At 43.7% G+C, this 19,980-nt stretch overlaps 1 protein-coding gene across 1 annotated transcript in view; it reads right to left on the bottom strand.

The window, feature by feature from the left end:
• Positions 1-19,980, bottom strand: part of TRPC7 (transient receptor potential cation channel subfamily C member 7) — a 118,772-nt gene that overhangs the window by 56,414 nt on the left and 42,378 nt on the right. Inside the window, exon 3 of the mRNA XM_090289459.1 lies at positions 579-743. Within this exon, the coding sequence (XP_090145585.1) occupies positions 579-743 (165 nt within the window). The remainder of the gene's footprint in view (positions 1-578; positions 744-19,980) is intronic.

The following is a 19,980-nucleotide window of genomic DNA, read 5'->3' as shown; positions in this document are numbered from 1 at the left end:
TCAGGAAAGCCAAGGAAACTGGGAGGATGCTGACTTGTGTCTGCAGTGCCCTGGGATGAGCTACGTTTGACTCTCCGTCTACTAGTTTTTTTCTTTTCTGAACCTACCTCACTAAGTGTGTGCATCATAAGGTAATTGAGGGAGTGAAATGAGCCACGTTTTTCATGAAAAGGGCTTACTTAGCAAAGGGAAAGTACTCAGTAAATGTTGGGTATTCCTCTTACTGTTATTATAATTACTATTACTGTGGGTTTGGAGGACATGTATAGAATATTGCATAATTAGAAGAGGAAAAGTGCCTTTATTCCATCTCTGATCTGCTATTGATCAGATTGTCTCACATGTTGATAATTTCCCATTTTATAATTCTTCTTTCTGTCTCTTTTTAAAATGATGGTTAAAAGAAAGCAGATCTTAACATTTTTCTCTCTAATGTGGTTTTCTACTTTTGCTATATATCTCAGCTATTTTCTTGAAATGTGGGAAATGATTTATTGCTTATTTGAGCAAAATGGACTTTGATCTTGCTAACTAGATAGAAAAGAACCACAAAGAAATGCACCTTAAGCAGTCTGTACCTTGCTGCACGGAGCAATCCAATAGGCTATGGCGAGAAAAGGGAGGCCTAGGGAGACTCCAAAGACAGCCAGGAATTTCACAGCGATAGACTGTTGACGTAAGCCTGAGAGATTTTCATACCACATGGTAAGCAATTGCTGCTGACAGTTAGGATGAGCAACGAACTGTAAAAACAAAACAAAAACAAAACACAAAATGCAAACAGGAAATGGCATCAGTAGCACTTGAACAGTATACGACTTATGAGCAGCTTGGGGTCGAAGTGTTCGGCGGGTGGCCTATGTGTTACAACAGGAGCATCTGGGTCAGGTACATGTTAGAACCTATGACTTGGGGATGCTAGAGGTCTTTGTGCTGTGGCCAGAGTCCTCACAGGACTGGCTGCATCAGTGCTTGGCAAACTGAGGGCCCGGAGAAGTCTCATGCACAGAAAATGACAGCCAGCTTCTTGGTAAAAGCTTGTCTCTGGAGAATCAGGGATGCTTATCTCTGGGCAGACTTTATTTGGGATTCACTGTAGAAGAATGGATGGAGCATGAATGGGGCTTTGGAGTCCCACATAGGTTGGAATTCTGTTGTACTGTTTACTAGTCACGTGACCTTAGGCCAGCCTCATAACTTCTTTGAGCCTCAGTGTTGTGTCATCTGCAGAACAGTCAGTCTGTCATATTGTCTTATAGGATTAAATGAGATACTGTAGAAAGCTTCCCCTCTCTACTCCTATGTAGTTAGTATAAGAAAAAGTGTTTGCAGTGTTTCTGGAGGACATGCTAAAACCGCTCAGTATTTCCCCACTGGATTTCAGTGGTGCTGGCCTTGGGTCCACGGAGCTCTCTGTGGCATGCGGTAGCACTGACACCTTGTGCCCCCATGCAGTAGCTTCTCACCACCATCTCCTTTGCTGGGAACTGCCCTGCCCTAATGCCCAGGTTACATGATGGACTTCTGGTGGCCACTTTGTATTGTTGACTTCAGCTTTCTGGATAGAGCTTATTGGACTAGGGGTAGAGCCTTGGCTGAAACTGACCCATCAGGTTTTCTCACCAGGGTGTTGGAAACTGTGATTGAAATTTCAAGGGGTGTTAACACATAACCTTAGGAGATCTGGGCAGATATCTTCCACTGTGTGGCCTAAGTAGCAAAACATGCCAGTTAAAAAGAGAAAAAGAAGAATGCAGTTGTGTAGGAAGAGGCTCAGATAGAGCCTGACCCTCTCTGGAGCTCAGCTCCACTCTTCCAATGTGGTCCATGAGACACCCCTGGATTCACCTTTTTCTGCTGGATCCAGCAAGTTGACCTGAGTTGTAACCACACATTCTTTCTTCTGGAAATGTTTGGTCCTGCTTGACCAATTGTTAGTTGATTCTGAGTCCTGACCAGTAGAAACTGGTAATAGGCAATATACTTAAGTAAACTTAATGGGAATACAATTTAAATTTGAGGAAATGACACTGATTTGCTTATTTTGCTCCTGTGACAGGAGAAAACCATTATTTGCTTTTGGTAGCCATGCTCTTTGGCCCTACTAAGGATAGCCATGTGCCATAGGAGCTGGGACCCAGGGCCGAGAGCAGTTAGACGGGCATTCTTCAAAGGGACTGACTCTCCATCTGATGACTCTGGAGCATTAACCTGTCAATTTTCATCTCATTTGCTTCATTGGATTTTAAGGGGACATGTACAATAATTCCTGGGAAACGCAAAGCATTCCTTTTTTTCATTATAAGAACACTTTAAATAAAGCTATTTAAAAAAAAATTCTCAGTGCAGATGGCAACATGTTCTTGTTTCCAGTTTCTGGGAACTCACGGCAGCAGTCAGGTGACCTGTAAGGTCACTATCAAAGGTTTATTTTGCCCTGCAGCAGTGCCTAGTAATTCTATAATTCAAACATCAGCTGCAAATGAGGCTTTTTGGGTAACATCATTTCAGAGCAACCTCTAATAATAAGAGCAATGGATTCTCCTTGACCCAGGTAGCAGGCGATATGTGTTCCTGTTTCTTGTATCCTTTCTGGCTCAGAGCAAGGTGGAGCAAGCAAGACAGTCACGTGGATGTTTCAGTAATTCTGAGACCCTGGTCACAACACAGGTCCCACAGATGGATGGCGGGTGGGTGTGGGGGGGCAGTCAGTTTTGTTTTTCAACAGTCAGCCTTCTCTGGGTGCTGCTGTGGCCTTGTTCTGGAGAAACCACAGTCCAACTAGAAGGTGGGACATGTGCCCGTAAAATGGCAGAAGACCATGTGGCTGATCACTTGGCTCACCCTGTAGCTACAGCTACACTGTAGCTGCTCTGTCCTAATTCCCTTCATTGGCCTTTTTGTATCAGGGAGAGTCTATTCTTGCTGCTTCTGCTGCTTCCTGCAGATGAACCTACGCAACTGATTGGCAGTGAAGCTGGAGGGGAGGAAGTTCTGAGAGAACATATGGGAGCCATTGCCACTCGTCCTTGACTGCCTTGGAGGAAGATAGTGGTCTCCACTAACACAAGGGGGCTCTCTAAGGACTCTCTCCTCCTCTGATTAGAGCTTTGTTAATTTCCACAGCTCCATTTTCTCCCCTTCATGATACAGCAACCTAGTTCCAAGTATGCTATTTATTTGTAGCTGGACTTTATACTGTAATACTCCCAGAAAGCTGACTGCAGCTGATAGCTGAAGCCCAGTTATTGTTTGTTTTTATAGGGGCACTTTTCTGTATTTGTGGCAGGCCTTCGAAGACAACTTCATGACATACAGTTCAGTGGGTATCAAAGGATTTTTTTCTACTGTGCTTCTGCAGTACAGAGAAGTATTATCCCTGAACCAAGGAAGACGAGAGCAAAGTGAAGCATACCATTAAGACACAAAGAACACCCTAACCAAAGGGCACTCAGCCGGGGAACAAAGGCAGGTAGAGCTCCTGGGGGCGGGGCAGGGGGAGGATCTTCAAAGGCAGGGTCAGAGAGGAACTGACAGAAGTAAAGTACACAGCTAGAATAAAATAGGAACTCAGAAAATCATTATTGTCTTGGGCATGTTAGCTCACAAAAGGATGGAATGATCAAAGGCTGGGTGACACCAAGAGCTTTGCCTGGGCCATTCCTGCCCCTAAAACATCTGGCCTGAGGTAATGGTACACTTTTATGAAAGTTATTCTAGGGAAGAACTGATGTAACTGCCTCAGTTATCCCAGTGACATGATTCACATTCTTCAGACCAGGGCATGTGTGATGGCCTGGAGCTGAGAACCTGTTGAGGTGGGCAGCTTACATGGAGCTGAGCAGCCTCTTAAGAGAATAGAAATCAAACCATACCCACCACTAGGAAGGACTGTCTAGAGAACTGGGCAGAGCGAAGAGAAGTTAGATTGCAGAGAGAGACAGAAGGGAGCTGTGAGGCAGAAGTCCCTGTAATGGGAAAGGAGACTGGCGGGGTGAGCCAGGCTGGGAAACATGTCCTGAGAGTCGAGGGGCCAGAATTTATGTGGCTGCTAGTTCTTCAATCCATCCCAAGCTGGCTATCCTGGTGGTGTGTTTGACCAGCCTTCATGGTTAATGTAACAACATTTCCAGCCAAAGCTATTTTTTTGATAATATCTCACCAAAATTTCCTGTTCCTGCCATCCCCTGGTGACATAGAACATAATGCTGGCCTGTGGGAACTCTTGGGTATATTGCCGAAATATTGGCTGTTACTTTGCTTTTAATTTATTGAAAGGCCAAAGGAAAACCAGTTCCTTCACTCTTTTCTCGGCTTTATATTTATTCACAAGGAAATATCTGATATTTTAAGAATAGATAGCTGTTGAAGAACTATAAACGTTCTATAAGTAATTGTTGAGTATTTTTAGGGATGTTTTATGGGATGTTAACACCCCAGGGCCAGATACTCACATTAGAACAGGGTTTAAGACTTCCCTGGTAGGGGTCAGTTATGTGCATTGACTGGTGCAAGGCTGCCTGGGTTCGAGCCCTGGCCCTGCCATATGCTGGCCATGTGCTCTTACGTCATTGACTCTTCTATGCTTAGCTTCCCTCTTTTGTAAAATGAGGCCACTAATGAGGATTAACTGAGGGTTTATAAAGTGCTTAGAACAGAACCTGGCAAACAGAAAGCACTGTATTAGTATTTGATAAATAAAAACGAGCCCATGACTTTCCTTTTTCATTTTTTCTCTGTCTCTTCCTCTTTTTTTCTCCTTTTCACTTCCTACAGCTGTACTCTTGTACTGACCTTCATTTAGTTTTAACACAGTTTTTTGAAGTGCTAGTGCCTTTGGAAAGGTCCACGTGGCCTAACCAGGTGGGTTAGGCCAATCCATCCAATAGCTCCTCTTTATCCTCCACTGCTGGTGCAGCTTGGTTTTTCCAGGCAGTTAGCTCAGAGTGGGCCGGTCTCTGCTAGGGCCGTTCTGACTGCCATGAAGTCCATTGGCTGCGCCCCCTGGTTATGGAACCCTTCATCAGTGAGAGCAGTGCAGGTTACTTCTCCCTCTTTGATGCCCCTCCCCCCTCCATTTTGCCCTCTTGGGGGCAGAGGGTTTCAAACAGAGCCCCATTTGAGCTCAGAGACTTTGAGGCTGTGTGGTTTCCATAGACCTTAAGCACAGATTTTTCTCTCCAACACTCCAGGCCTCATTTACAGAATGACATGAGGCAGTGCATGATTTGATAAGCAGAAGACTAACCTAGCTGAAGAAAAAGTTATGAAATCCAGTGTTTATAGAGAAAATGATTTTCTTTTATATAGATAAGCTATCAAAAGCCCCACTGATATCTGATGTGACTGTGGTTAAGATTGTCTACCTAGCTCATCACCAGTATTTGCTTATGGGAAAATTTTTTTTTTTTTCAGACAGTCATTGTACCAGTCATCAAGTGGCTTTACTTATTGTAGATAATCAATCTGAATTTCCTTTTTGGAGCATCTCATATAAGATTGGGTTCAGTGGTGCTTTCCATTCCAGTGAGCTTCCTCTGGAATTCTCTTCATTTTGTTGGTTTGGACTTGAGCCCTTCCTGGTCTTAGTTCTTTGTCATAAATTAAATGATAAAAAGCAAACATTTATTGAGCACTCACATGGATCGGGCCCTGTGCTGAGCACATTACTTCTCATTTAATCCTCATTACACAGTAAGGTCTGTTAGGAAGCTGGTGGTACGTGATTGTTCAGATCTGTCTCCAGAGCGGACATTTTTGCCACTTCCTTATATTGCTTCTCCCAGCTGAGGTTCTGAGGTTCTTGAACCTTCTCTAGGCCATTGATATCTCATTCTGTCTGCTATGCAGGAGGGCATCTCTGTGAGCCTGCAGATTTCAGGTGTGCCACAGAGATGCTCAGACGGTTTTCCTGCCAGAGTTCTGGGTGTCTCCTTTCACCCTGTGGCAGCGGGCTGTGTCCTGTTGGGGAGGACACTTGATCTCTGCCTTCCTTCTCCTCAGCAGTACAAGTTCTCTGCTGATCCCATATGCACTGTTGAGATGGATGGAGGAATCGAGGCACAGATGGAGGAGGGGATTTCAGTTGGGGAGAAAGGAAGCAAGTGAAAAGGAATGAAGGAAAGGAAAAGAAGATGAGAACAGAGCAAAGGCGATGGTTTCAAATATGACTTGAGGCTGCTGCTCCACTTGACTCCTGCTCATTTCCTTCACATCCCTAGCCTCTGGTCGAACTCCAGTAAAGCTGTTTTCAGAGCCTGTCCCATCTCTGAGCCTCTGCTCAAGAATCTTCTGCTGCCTGTAATGCTTTCTTTCTTATCTCCATATATCCAACTTTTGTCAACCTCAGTATCTGTTCCATGAAAGCTTACCCGACCTTCTCTCCTGTCATGCAATTCTTAGCATCTCCCTTTTATCCAATTTATATGCCTGTATAATCCTCTACCGGAGAGAGAACCCCTGGAGGGCTCCCGTAGTCCTAGTATGATGCTCAGTGAACGGGTTCTCAGGCAATACTGTCTGAATGAGTAAGTGGCACAGCTAGAAGTTCTCTGTGTTCAGACTGCAAATCCAGTGTCATCTGTAGGACCAGAGTGGCCTTCCTTTCTCATCATCCCATGACGTGGCAGCACTTGGCCATGTCACCACATCTGGAAGGGGCACATAGGTACAAAAGGCTGATAGTTTGCTTGCTTTCTTGGAGACGTGATGAATATGTAAATGACTAAATTCACGTATACACTGAATTTAGTTGTACTATACAAGTGCTAGATTGGAAAACAATAACTTCACTCCCAAAGGCAATTGATATAGGAGCTGAAGGATCTTATCAGGAAAAAGTCATACCATTATCTGAAGGGGTTGCGGTTGCTCAAAAACTGGACTGAGGTTGGGGGGACGGGGGTTCTTCATTTCATGTACATTGCCTTGGCACACTGCCTCCCTCTCCTTACCTATTTGCAGCACCACCTTCAAAATTCTCCATTTTCTGGCCACCTGAATAACTTTCAGACACTCCCTTCCTTGCTAGGAGATTCCATTTGGATGCCTTGAATCCAGCCTTCCCTATCTTCTCTTCCCTTTGTGCGCCCACAAGCCCGACCAACACTGGCATGCTTCTTAGTTATTGCCGCAGCTGGAGGGCCTGCCAGGCAACTGCTCACTGAACCATTCTGGACATCCACTGGGCAGCGAAGGAGGTGGGCATTTCAGAAGGTTCTTACTCCCGTGGAGATTTGATGGCATGTAGTCATTTGAGTAGCTTGCTCTTTTCTCAAAGACAACTCTGTTCCTGTTTCTCAGGGATAGCAGGACATGAAAAACTCTCTCCCACCTCAAATTAAGCAAACCCCCAATTTGTAAGTTGCTCTGAGGACTCAGCAGCTTCTCTCTTGTCAGAGAAGGAGTGATTTTATGATGAAGACTGTTGTTTGAGAAGCAGCACATACTTCAGTCTTTAGGGTGCAGGCATCCAAACAGATGGTCCTGGACTGCTAGAGCTATGGGTGAGCTGTTTCCCGAGGCAGGGGCAATGGCAGGGGCCTCTGTTGGCCCTCCTGGAGGCCTGTGCTAAGTGTATGGTTTTCCATCATTCACCAGGAGCCCTGCCATAGCACACTGGGCCCAGAGGGTGCAGACCAGGCGACTCGTTTTCCAGTCTGGCTATATTAGCATGACCACAGTCCCACTGTGGGCTCAGGTGACCATCTAGCTGGCTCCAGATGCTGCCTCGACTCTTTCACCTGGACAGTGACTCTCTGCCCCACACAGGGCACTGCCCTAGCCTGAAACCAAAGGGGATGTGGAAGCAGCTTCTAGCAGACCTTCTTGGGTTATCTTCCACTGCTCACTTTTCTGTGCCTTCCCCTCCAGCCAAACTGCTCCACATGCTGTTTCCAAACAGGGCCTACGTTGCCCACCCCTCCACCCACCGGCCCGCCCCGTGTCCAAGGATGATCTATCTTGTTCCTCTCTGGTTCATTCGTAACTAGCCTTTGAGACTTAACTTTCTCTTTGCCATCAAGTCCTACTGAGTCCCTCAGCCCCTGAGAGGTCTTGGACTTCTTTGGGTCCTATTCTGTGGCCCACTCACTTGGCAATCATGGCTCATGGTCAAGTTGTAAATAGCTGTACTGCTATGTTTACGTCTAATCTCTTCTGCTATTTTTAAGTTTTAACTGTCTTTGCATCCCCAAGAGTCTGCAGCGTTATGTTTTGCACATAATATGTGCTCAGGAAACACCTGTTGAGTGATAAATTACATACTCTTCCAAAGCCTCTGAGATTTGCTTCCTGATTTTCTCTGTCTCATTACCCCAGAATAATTTCTAATAAAACAAATCCTCTGTTATTCAGGGTCCTCACATCTTTACTAGAGGGCAGACAGGGAGAAATGATGAAACTAAACCAGGCTCTTGTCTTCTTGTGGAGGAGAAGCTTGAAATGTGAGGTTAAAATAGGGTTTGAGGATTATCTTTTGGATTGGATGAAGATCGTTGAATATCTATGTATATGGTTACCACTGCAAACTGACGTAATTCCAGAAAATATTTCTGTCATCATAATAACTATTATTATCATTACAACAAATAGCTAATGTTTATTGAATATCTGTTCTGTACCAGGCTTCATGCTTAATAGTCCCTACATTGTTTAACCCTCACATCAGTTTATTGAGATGGGTATATTATATCCCTATTTTAAACATGCAAACATGAGAAAGAAATTAAGTAACTTGCTGTAACCGCAGAGGTGGTTATGACAGGGTCTGGACTTGAATCCAGACCAGCCTGACTTTAAGGACAATGTTTTGAACTATTATCCTGTATTTCCACAAGGCAGATTTAAAATCAGGCTGACATACCAAGGGACAAGGGACTACAGTCACTTCTCCAAGGCCGCAGAGGCCAGGAGACCTCACATTTTAAAGTGCTGTTAAAACTCTCATTTCTCTGTGTGTCTGCCAGTGGGGCACCCAAGTTCCAGTGGAGATAAAAATCAAGAATACACAGGGGAAGGGCTCAGTGTCAGTTTCCTGGACAACTTCATCTTCCTAAAAGGAGAGAGTCATCTCTCCAAAGATGGAATCTGGGCTCTCCCTCCTGCAAAAGACAAGAGTAGTAGCAGCTGACTCAGCAATGGCTCTACTGCCTGGTCACTACTTTGCCAGGAACCAGGTTAAAGTGGAGGCCAATTAAGCCCAGATTTACAGCTTTGAGAAGTACAGATTTCAACCAAAAGAATGCTTTACTGAAGAACCTGTTAGGATCTGAGGCCTCTCGCCAAATTCCTCCTGACACTGACATCTTACTAGGAAGAGCTGTGGTTTCAGGCAATTCTCTGAGCCCGAGGTCTGATTAGATAATGTTCTCAAGTTGGATCCATAACTCCTCAGACTTTCCCAGGTGGTTGTGCTGTACTTTGGGTGCAGAGATTCATGGGGTCATGGAATATGCACAGGCTCTGGGGTCAGTCTGCCTGGGTGCCAGTCTTGGCTCTGCTACTGACTAGTGAGGGACAGAGTTGCTGCTCAGGGCTCAGTTTCTCCATCTATAAAATGACCATGATCAAAGGGTTTTCAAGGGTTCTGAAAATGCAGTTTCAGTTTTTGGTTTATGGTTCAATTTTTAAGTGCTAAAATACTGTTTTTTTAAATATATATTTTATTTCTGTAATAAAAGTTAGACCTATAAATCACTTACCTCTTAAGCTCTATCCAAAGAGTTATATTATGTATTAAAATTTTTTATCAGCCAAAGTATGCTCATTTACAGAGTAGTCATCTATATTATTTTCATGGTTCTTGAGTAGAGAAAGAAATTTACCAATAAAAGCAAAGTTTTTCTTGCAAAACTAGCTTTTACTCTAGTTCAAAGACTTTAGCAACTAGGAGAATGTGGATCCAGAGGTATTGATGTTGATAGAGGAAGTCTGCATCTACATTTAGTTAAACAAAAGAAGACAAAGAGAGACTGGGAATGCTTCCTTGAAATATAAAACACAGCTTCCAACCAGTACAGCAATTGCAGTCCTTGGTTGATGGAGCTGGTGGGAAGGGAGAAGGTAGGGTGGTCATATTTTTTCCAAAAAGATTTCTCAAATTATTAGACAAAATATTAAGTCAGTGGCAGATGAAGGAATCAGAAGTAAATATTTGGAGTTTATTTATAATTTTCTCTTTATGATTCCAAATTATCCAAATTTTCCTGCAGAGAAAAACATGCATATAACTTAACAATGGATTTGATACATTTTACTTTTTAAAGTCACAGTTTACATTTTACTTTTATATAATTATTTAAAAATTACTTTAAAGTTCATTTTCTCTCCTACAAATTATATTATAATGTAGTTTTATTATAAGGTATGTGTAACATATTTTATTTTTATTTGATGGTTTTATTTGCATATACAGTTTTATATTTAAAGCATACTGAAGATTTAGTATCACTATTTAAATTAAAAGTTTTGAATTCTCAACACTTATATTACTGTTACCGGTGTTTTGATAACATGAGACATAAATGTTGAAATAATGGCATAGTCATTGGTTTAAGGATTAGAAATAGCATATATGTGGCGCAGATGCTCCGTATCTTGGTAGCTGGTAAGTGCAGACCTAACCCCACTGCTACATATGCATCCATCTATCCACCAGACAGAGTAAGTACTGATTGATACAGTGCACTGAGCACCTTCATGCGTGAAGGACACAGCAGTGAGCAAGATGGTCAGGGCCTCTGCTTTTGGGAGCCTTGTTAATTCCAAAATCTTGATGTTTGGAGCCAGTTCAGTCAGGCTGGATGACAGGGATTTTTTAATTTTTTAATAATATATGATGGCCTTTGTATTTCTACTTGATTCTGATACCCTTCATAATTCACCTTACCTGTCACTAAGTGTTCTCAGTTTTCCTAGGTCTGTGGCACCGGCACAGCTGCTGTGGCATCCCTGTAGCCCTGCACTGCTGCCCCACCAACTGTCTGACCTGCCGTTCTGCTTGCATTGGAGTCTCCCGGGCTGGTCCATTCTTTGGTGGGGTGTGTCTAGCCCTCCGCCCTCTGCTCTGCTCTCAGGAACTGCTCTCCTGTGCTTCTGCTGCTTGGCTGGTGGGTTCCTGTGTGGTAGTGAGTGCTGAGTTCCTCAGGATCTTGAATGCCTCCTTGGCGTGTGGGGCATCTCCTGTCTTGGAGATACCCATCTGCCCTCCATCATGTCTATCTCTAGATCTCCATCTGTTTACGCCAGAAATGCCTGTCTCTTCTCATGTCCATCTTTTCTAGGAGGCGGTACCCCAACAGGGTCTCTGGGAGTGATGCTCAAGGTGAAGTAATGCCGTCATTTTTCAGGGTTCAGGCCTGCCTGGTTTTGCTTTTGATGATCCCAAGTGGAGGATTACTTGTTTTATTTCATTTTACCTCCATTTGACTACATGAGTTAGCTTCCCAAGAGCTGGATGGAGAGAGGTGTTAAATCCTGAGCCAATACACTTAGCTTCTCACATATAGCTCATCTTGGCTTGTGGGGAGATCCAAGGACCAGTTTATACTGAACTCAGAATCCCTGCTGAGTTCACTCAGGTCTTGGCCAGACTTCTCCTCACTTCTGGGAATTTTTCTCTGAGATTTTCCAAAATAAAAATTAACTTTATTTCTTGTTATTCCACTTGCCAGCACCAACCTGACCAACAAAGTTAAACCCAGTGTAGATAGTGTTCATTTACTTTTTCTTGTGGTCTCTACCCCACACAATATGGAGTATCTAAGATGAACCACCACTCCTCCCCAACAGCCACGTGATTCTTCACATCTAGAGCACACAGAGCTGCCCATTTTTACCCTCCGATACTTTTAAGGACATTGTTACTTAGACACAGAACTTGCTGCATACCTTAGCCAGGTACTTAGTACATGTTGGTTTCTTTTCTCTTGGTGGTGTCTGTGCCTACTCTGTCACCCATGGCTTCCAGCCTGGACATCCTCAGTTGCTCCTTTCACCTCTCTGGGAAGTGTGGAAATCCATCACACCTCAAACACTGAGAAACATGCAGCATGTATTTCTGGTGAAGGTGCCTTCTGGTCATGCAGCTGATTGTTGGCTGCCTGTTCTTAGATGTCAGCTGAGGAGAATGAATACTCAGCAACCAATGCAAAGGTTCCATCAATGCTTGGTTTGGAATTTGAAGAGGCAGGAGTCCCCTTTGTCATTCAGGGGCCAAATCCCAAGCTGTGTTATAGATATAGATTTCTTAACGGATTGAGTTAATTTTGCTCATAATTTGAATGCTGGTTTTTGCCCAGCTCTGGCAGATCAAATCTCTTTCTTTCTCCCAGCATGACCATATTCTTCATAGAAACCGAGTCCCATATGTAATTGTGATATATTAAGTTTACATCTGTGTCTTCATAAATTTATATCCATCTATCCATCCAGAAAATACCTACTGAACCAAACATCAGGAACACAAAGATTGAAAATAATGCCCTGGCTCTTGTGGTCCTCAAAAACTTGTCAGGGAGACAGATAGGTCAACAGGCAACTTCAGTGAAGCTCAATCAGTGCCATAACAGGGTTCAGCTCAGAGTGCCATGGAATAGCATCTAGCCCAAGAGGGGTTGGTTGGGGAGGGTTGGGGGTGAGAGGCTTCATAGAGAATGGGTTCTTGAGTTGAGTTTTGAAGGATGTAATCAGGCCACTGAGACAGTCAGGAAGGGCCTACTGAGGAGAAGGACCTGCAGAGAATTTGGGCTGGAGAGTCAGCTAGATCTGGGTTTAAATTCTGACTCTGCCAGACCTACTTCATCTGTAAAGTGGGGATGACAGTATTGATAGTGCATTGAATGATGGTGCATTCAAAGAACTTGGCACAGTGAAGGGCACATTGATTAAGCACTTATAAATTGTTATTAGTGATGCCTCAGAGCCTAGTGTGTCAGGAGAGGTGGCTCAGGGTGGATGGGGAGTGATGGGAGATGGGAGCCCCTCAGGGGTCTTGCATCATGCTAAGATGGAGACTAAACGTGACTTCGAAAGGCAGGGTGCCATGGGAGCTAGAAGGAGCTGTAACAGACTCTCATTTACAGGTATGTGGGCCGTAGTGTAGATCGTATGTGCACACACACTTGCCCCCACATCCGCCCTTAGTGTTCTCCCATTCGCCAAAGAGCAGAACAACAGTATTTAAATAGCAGCATCAGACAGTCTCAAAAGGCTCCAGGGGCACCTGATTCATGGAACCTGCCCAGTAGACAATGATAATTTATTGCAAGGCCCAGGATTCTGTTTGCTGTTTTTTTTAAATGTTAATGATCAATAGTGTAATTATGATGAGGAAAGTTCCTGGGCCAGTTGTCGGTTAAATTTAATTTACGAAGCCATCTGGAGCTTTGCAGCATTCCTTTTACGTTTTTTCCAGACCAAACTTTGATAGCTTGTAGTCCCTATAATGTCAAACATGTAACAAAGATACTATCCTCAAGCTCTTAGACTCCAGAGGGCAAGCCTGAGGGCCCCAGGATGATGGTGGGTTCTGTAATCACCCCCTCCCTTATCTCTCCAGGAGCAGAGAAAGGGCATTTTCAGGTTAGTGAAGATGGGTTTCTGCTAAGAACTAGGCCTCCTTCAGCTAGACTAGAGGCCAGACCAATGGCTGCCCACTATGCTTAGGAAAAAAAATCACATTTCTTTCTGTGTTTGTAAGACTTTGAGTACAGTAGTCCCTGTCTATATATCGCAGTTCACTTATCACGGTCTCACTGTATTGCGGGATTTTAAAAAATATCATATTTAATTATTCGTCGCGGGTTTTTTGCTATATTGCGGGGTTTTGCACTACTGTATACATATGTTGTTAAAGTTAACGTGGGTTTAAGAATGTAGAATAAATGTAAGGTTCCCACTTTGCGGGGGTGGGACTAGAACATAATACCCACGATTAGTGAGGGAATATTGTAATCTGGTTCTCGCCCACTTCACATCCTTCTGTTCTCCTCTCTGCTGGCTCTTAATCAGCCCCACTGACCTCACTTCCTGAAATATACCAAGGACTTCCTTGACCACCTGACCAAAATAGAAGTCTCCCCTCTGTCTATCTACTTTATGTATCCTTATATCACTTAGCAGCCACCAGGCTTTGTGTTATGCATTTATTATCTGTCACTGTACTAGAATGTAAGCTCCATAAGGATAAGGACCATTTTTGTTGCATAGCACCCAGGACAGTGTCCATAGTAGACTTTCAATAAATAGATGTTGAATGAATGAATCTTGCAGTTCATCTCCTTAACTCTACAATGCACCCCCACAAATGGGAGCTCCAGCCCTTCTTTCCTCCTGGGGTAGATGGTGGCAACAGTATCTCCCATTTTACATGCTCTGCAGTATGACCATGGCTCTTTCCCATCCAGAGGTAGGGTCTGTTTCTGCTGCCTTTGAAACTGGACTGGCTCTCAGTAATCTATTTTAATTAATAGAATGTGGCAGAGGTGATGCTACAAGAGTTTCCAAGTCTCGGCCTTAGATAGTCAGTATCTATCTTCACTCCTGGGAAAGTTGCCCTCTTGAAAGGCAACTGCCATATAAGAGAGCAGCTTCTGGAGACCACTAAGCTGTTAGGAAGCCTAGCATAGCCAAGTGGAGAGAGAGACCGTATGAAGGAACATCGAAGTGTCAGACATCTTCCATTTCAGTCCAACCACCAAATGAACCACAAGGGAAGCTAATGACTCCAGACAATGTAGCACATATGAACTTCCCACTTGAGCCCTGCCTGATGTCCTGAACCACAGAATTGTGACCAAGTAAAATGATTGTTTTTTTTAAAGCCACTACGTTTTATGCACTAAAAGATGTGTTGAACATCTCTCTTCAGTTTCCAATCCCCATCTCTCCATCTTGTTTTCTTTTCTGTGGGGCTGTTGGACAGAAGCTTCCTCTGCAATGCTCGCCTCTGCTCCCCACTTCCCAGGGGAAGAAGCATGCCCCCTGATCACAGCTGGCGCTCACCTGTGTGCTGGTGAGCCTTCTGACCGTCTGAAATCGGGCTCCTGAACTCTGCTGCAGTTACTGTCAAGATCGTGTCAGTTTCCTCTGGTTGTTAGACCCCCAGCTCAACTCTGTACCTTCCTTTCTTTTGCCAGCTCTGTAGCCCAGATGCCTCCTGCTGCCTGCTGAGCCATAAATACCTCTGCCCTTGACCCCTGTGCATCACTGGGCATCTGAATCTTCTTCTGGGGAGATGAGTCTGTCTTGTTTTCCTGGCTGAAGTCTCATCATGGGAGAATGAGCGGTGTTTTGCCTTTCACCTCCTGAGGAGATGGCCAGAAGGGCTCTGTGAGCCAGGTGGTCCTGGCTCAGGAAGAAGAACACAGTTTCTGCAGTTTTAGGGATGGCTCTGAAGACCACATGCTGGCCTTTTTTGGGGAGCAAGGCCCAGTGTAGGGGAAGGGTTGGAGGAGGGATCCTGGTGTTGGAGAGACACTTTCTGAGATGGGGAGGTCTTGGGGTATTCCTTGTGGGGTACAGACATCAGATTCCGCTTGAACACTCTAGCAGGTACAAAGACACCCAAAATGGGTCATTCCAGAGTATTGAGGGGACTGACCAATCCCATGTGGTGCTTTGTGGAAGGGGAGGATCCCAGAACCAGTTTGGCCCAGAGATCTTACTTCATTGGAAGCTCCATAAGGGAAGGGGTTCTTGTCTGTTTTGTTTTCATTAATTGTATTCTCAGCTTCTGCCATAGTACCTGGGTCATAGTGGTGCTCAAAACCAAACCAAACTGTTGAATGAATGAGATGGAGCCATATCATGTGCTCAGGGCGAAGAGCCCTTCTTTGGGTACACAGGTGAGTCATCAGGACTTGGTGCAGCACAGAGGAGCATGCCCAGAGTGACTGAGACAGGCTTTCCTGGAAAAACTGGGCCAGGCTTCACATGATTTACAAAAATCAAAAAATGATAAGAGCCAACTGTTTTTGAGCATTTATGATACACCAGACATTGCATTGTTCTGCTTTTCATGTATTAATTTAATCCTCACCATATGACATAGACACAATTATTAGCTTTTTAAATTTTTAAACAGATGAGGACAGTGAGACCTGGAGAGGCTAAGTACCATGCATAAGGTCACACGGCCAGGATGTGAACTGCAGGCACTGTCACTCCAGGGTTTTGCCTGTACCAGGTAACAGTTCAGAGGTGAGATTTCTTACCCCTGAAGTCATGAAGCACAGTCATACTACTTACACCTGTTTCTTCCACTAGTTATGTATTTAATATATGTACATAATTATAATATTTTATATAAAAATTTAATATAAAATAATTGCAGCAGAAAAATTAAGGTTAGAAATAGAGAATTTTTTTTCTAGTAATAGAGTATAACCACTTGGGGTGGGCTATGCCTTGCCTGTGACCTAAGTAATATGTAGCCAGTGTCCTAACTAGTACCTGCTGTGGATCAGAATAATTCCTGAAGGATAACGTCTATAATTCACCAGGTTCCCACACTTACCTAGTGCTTACTATGTACCAGAACTCTATAAGGCAAGTAGTGTTAACCTCACTTTAGAGACGAAGGAAAAGCAAGGTTAAGTGATTCGCCTAAGGTGACTCCAGGCTGTGTCACTCCAGAGTGCGCGATTCTAAGCAGTACTCCACACGGAGCTTTTTTGCACATATTGAAAGGTCTGTATTTCATCAGAAACATGCATTGTTTGATTATCTGGAAAGGAGTCAATTATTTCAGAAGGAAGTCTTTAAGAACCATGTAAAGGACTTTCAGGATCTTTGTGCCCTGTTTATAAGTATAATAACCAATTACATCTATAAAAGAGCATATACGTCTGTATGTGGGCCCAGGGCTCTGCACTGCCCCATCCCACCACCACATCCTCCAGGCTCCTAGATGGCCTGCAGTTCCCTTCTTCACCAAAGGAAATCTCTGTGAGGACAACTTAGGAATATGAGTAAAGCCAGTTGTCCTGTGGTTGGTAGGCCAGACCCTCACAGGAGCTTCTAGGTTGAACTTTTTTTTTTAGGTTGAACTTTTGTCTTAGATTGTGAAGTCCTGTTTTCAACTCCAGAATGACCATTACAGAGATTCTTTCCTTTTATGAGCACAGCTACCAGCTCACTTTAGGCCCTCATCACTCCCCCACTGGACTTCTCCAAATAGTACCTCGACTAGTTCCTGTTCTCATATACACCATCAAATCTCGCCACTAGAACTGTCTTATGGAAGCAAGGCTGCCTACAGTTATGACATCCCATGACTTGGAGACTAATGGGTAGAAGTGCTGTGTCACATGAGTGCTGGACAATCAACATGAAACAGGTCAAGGCTCCAGTTCGGACGTGCTAAAGGATGTTGGGGATGTGGTGTAGTGAGTGGCTATGGGTGGGCTAAGTTCACAGAGAAATGCTCTTCTGCCTAGTGACCAGAGGAATGCTTTTAAAAATATGCATAATGTTGTATTTTACATCTACTCAATTAGAGGAAAAATATCTTAATTATACCTAATGCTTAATTATATCTAATACAACCAGTTCAGCTTCTAACACTGTTGATATTAAAAAATAATGGAGCCCTTTGAGAAAATAATTTTGCAGTGTGTTTCACAAATATTTGTGTTCTTTGACTCAGTAGCGTCAGTCTCAGAACTTCAGTGTTAGCAAATAGAAAAGAAGGAAAGTGCTCTGTGGTGATAGCAGTAAAAAAAAAGTTATATATACATATAAAGTGAGTGTTCACCGGTAGAGAAGACATATAAAGGTACATCAGCCTTACGCTGGCAGAAAAATAATAATTATAGAAAAAAATAGAAAAATGTTTACCTCCTGATGCTAGGTGAATCAAATCACAAAATTATTTAATTGATAGCTATCTATATGTAAATCCATGCCTGCATATGGGTAAGACTTGGAAAAATGTAAACAAATGAAAACTGACATATGGGGCATATGATTATAGATGATTCTTTGCCTTTTAAATATTTTTCTCATTTTATAATGCTGTTTGTGCAATAAGTACAGTAAGTAAATTTATAAAGGCCAGTGTAAAAGACAACCTTGGGCACTCCCTTTGTGTTATGGAATTTATGGAAGGAAGGCCCTTCAGCACATCTTCACAGCCCACCATGGCCCCTCACAGCCTTCCCGCTTCCCAGCAAGCTCCTGATCCCCACCTCATTCTGTCTGCTGCTTCTCAGCCTCCCAACTTTCCGAACGTGCTCCCCCCACCATCTGTCATTCTCCAAACATGATCACACCTTTGTGCTTTCCCCACTGTTTTCTCCATCTGGAATGTCTGTACAGTAGTTCCTTTTTCTTCTGGGCTCTGACCCACCTTTAGACTAATTCAGAACTACCCCTTCTTCCTCCTTGAAGGTTTTTTTCCCATGTCATTTTTGCCTGAATGACTCTCCTTTCCTTGCTGGATAAAAGGCTGGACTCAGTCTGTGCAGCACTTTGGGATGTATGCTCCTGATCACAAGGACTGGACCCCACTTATTTTTTTAGTGTCCACAGATTTAGCTGCTAGTAGGTGTCACATGACTATTCCTTCCTTCAGGCTTGCAAGTCTGTTCATTCAGTAAGCGCTAACACTTACCAGAAGGGAAGGAAGCAAAGCAGTCAGATGATGACAGATCAGATGGGTTTATTATAGAATAACTAGTATAAAAATTACTTGATTTGTTATTTCTTTAGGATGCAATTTGTGACCAAATTGTTATTAATTTTTAAAATTAAACATTGGTATTTTGTATCTAAATGACTTTTTCTTTCTCCCTCTCTTCCTTTCTTTCTTCCTCTTAAAAAAAATAAGGCCGTCAGTCATTATCCAAGTTTCCATGGACTGGACACCAATAGTTGTAGGAGTTCAAGAATGAGGCAAATATGCCTAATATCTAATAGCTTATCATGGGCTATTGTCCTATGCTTCTCATTTTGATTCTCAAGAGAACTCTGAGAGTTTCCTCAACAGCATTTAGGAACGCATCTCACCCTGAATGTGAGATTTTGTTGTATTTCGGAAAAATAACAACTGGAGGAAACTTAAAGTATGGTACACTCATTCATTCAGTTATTAAATTCAGTAAACATTTTTAAGAATCTTCTACTTGCCTGGGTCTGATCTGGGCTAGGGATACAGTGGTGAACTGCTGCCACACAGTTTACTGTGTTGGGTGAAATGGACAATAAATAAATAAACAAATGAAAAGAGGACATCGGGTAGAGAGTGGCTGATGAGGGAGGGAGTGACACAGTGGCCGCATTCAGATAACGTGGCCAGGAAGCCCCTCTGCGAAGGCGGCAGTCGCTCTGAGTTGTGAATGATAAGAAGGATCCAGCCAGCTGAGGTTTGGGGGCAAGGGATCAGTAACTTCTCTGGGATGGGAACTAGTGCTGAGTGTTTAAGGGGCAGAAGGCAGGCTCACAGATATACTGTTTTTCAGAAAGTCCCCTCAGACACTGGGAGCTACTTTCCCCTTCCCTTGGGGACAGCCTGCAACTGCTACAGGTGTACAAAAGGTCAGTCCCCTTGCTGCACACTCCAGAGATCCCCCATGAGCTCAGACTGGAGTTAGGCTTCCCTGAAACCGCATCTTAGTTGCTTCCTCTGCCCCATCCTGCTTCTGCCTCTTCAGTGCAGATTTCTCCCGAGATCACTCACTTTAACCTTTTGTTTCAGGCTCTGCTTCTAGCAGTGAAGGCTATTAGACTGAGCTCCCTGAGGGCAGAGACTGCCTGTCTTGTTCACTTTCAGATGAAAGATTTAAGCAGGGGCATCACATGATTTGATTACTTAAAAAGTGCTCTGACTGTTATTTGTGTATGTTTGGTGGGGGGGCAGTGGGGAAGAGGAGGGGAAGGAGAGGGCAGAGGTAGGTGTACCACTTAGAGGCTGTTGCAATCATCAGCCAGATATGATTATGGCTGGACTGTAAAAATGAAAGCATCTCTAATGAGCAAAAA

The sequence above is a fragment of the Furipterus horrens genome, unplaced genomic scaffold (assembly GCF_987537825.1).
Source record: "Furipterus horrens unplaced genomic scaffold, mFurHor1.1.pri manual_scaffold_10, whole genome shotgun sequence".
NCBI lineage: Eukaryota > Metazoa > Chordata > Mammalia > Chiroptera > Furipteridae > Furipterus > Furipterus horrens.
This window is presented reverse-complemented; position numbering and strand designations above follow the sequence as displayed.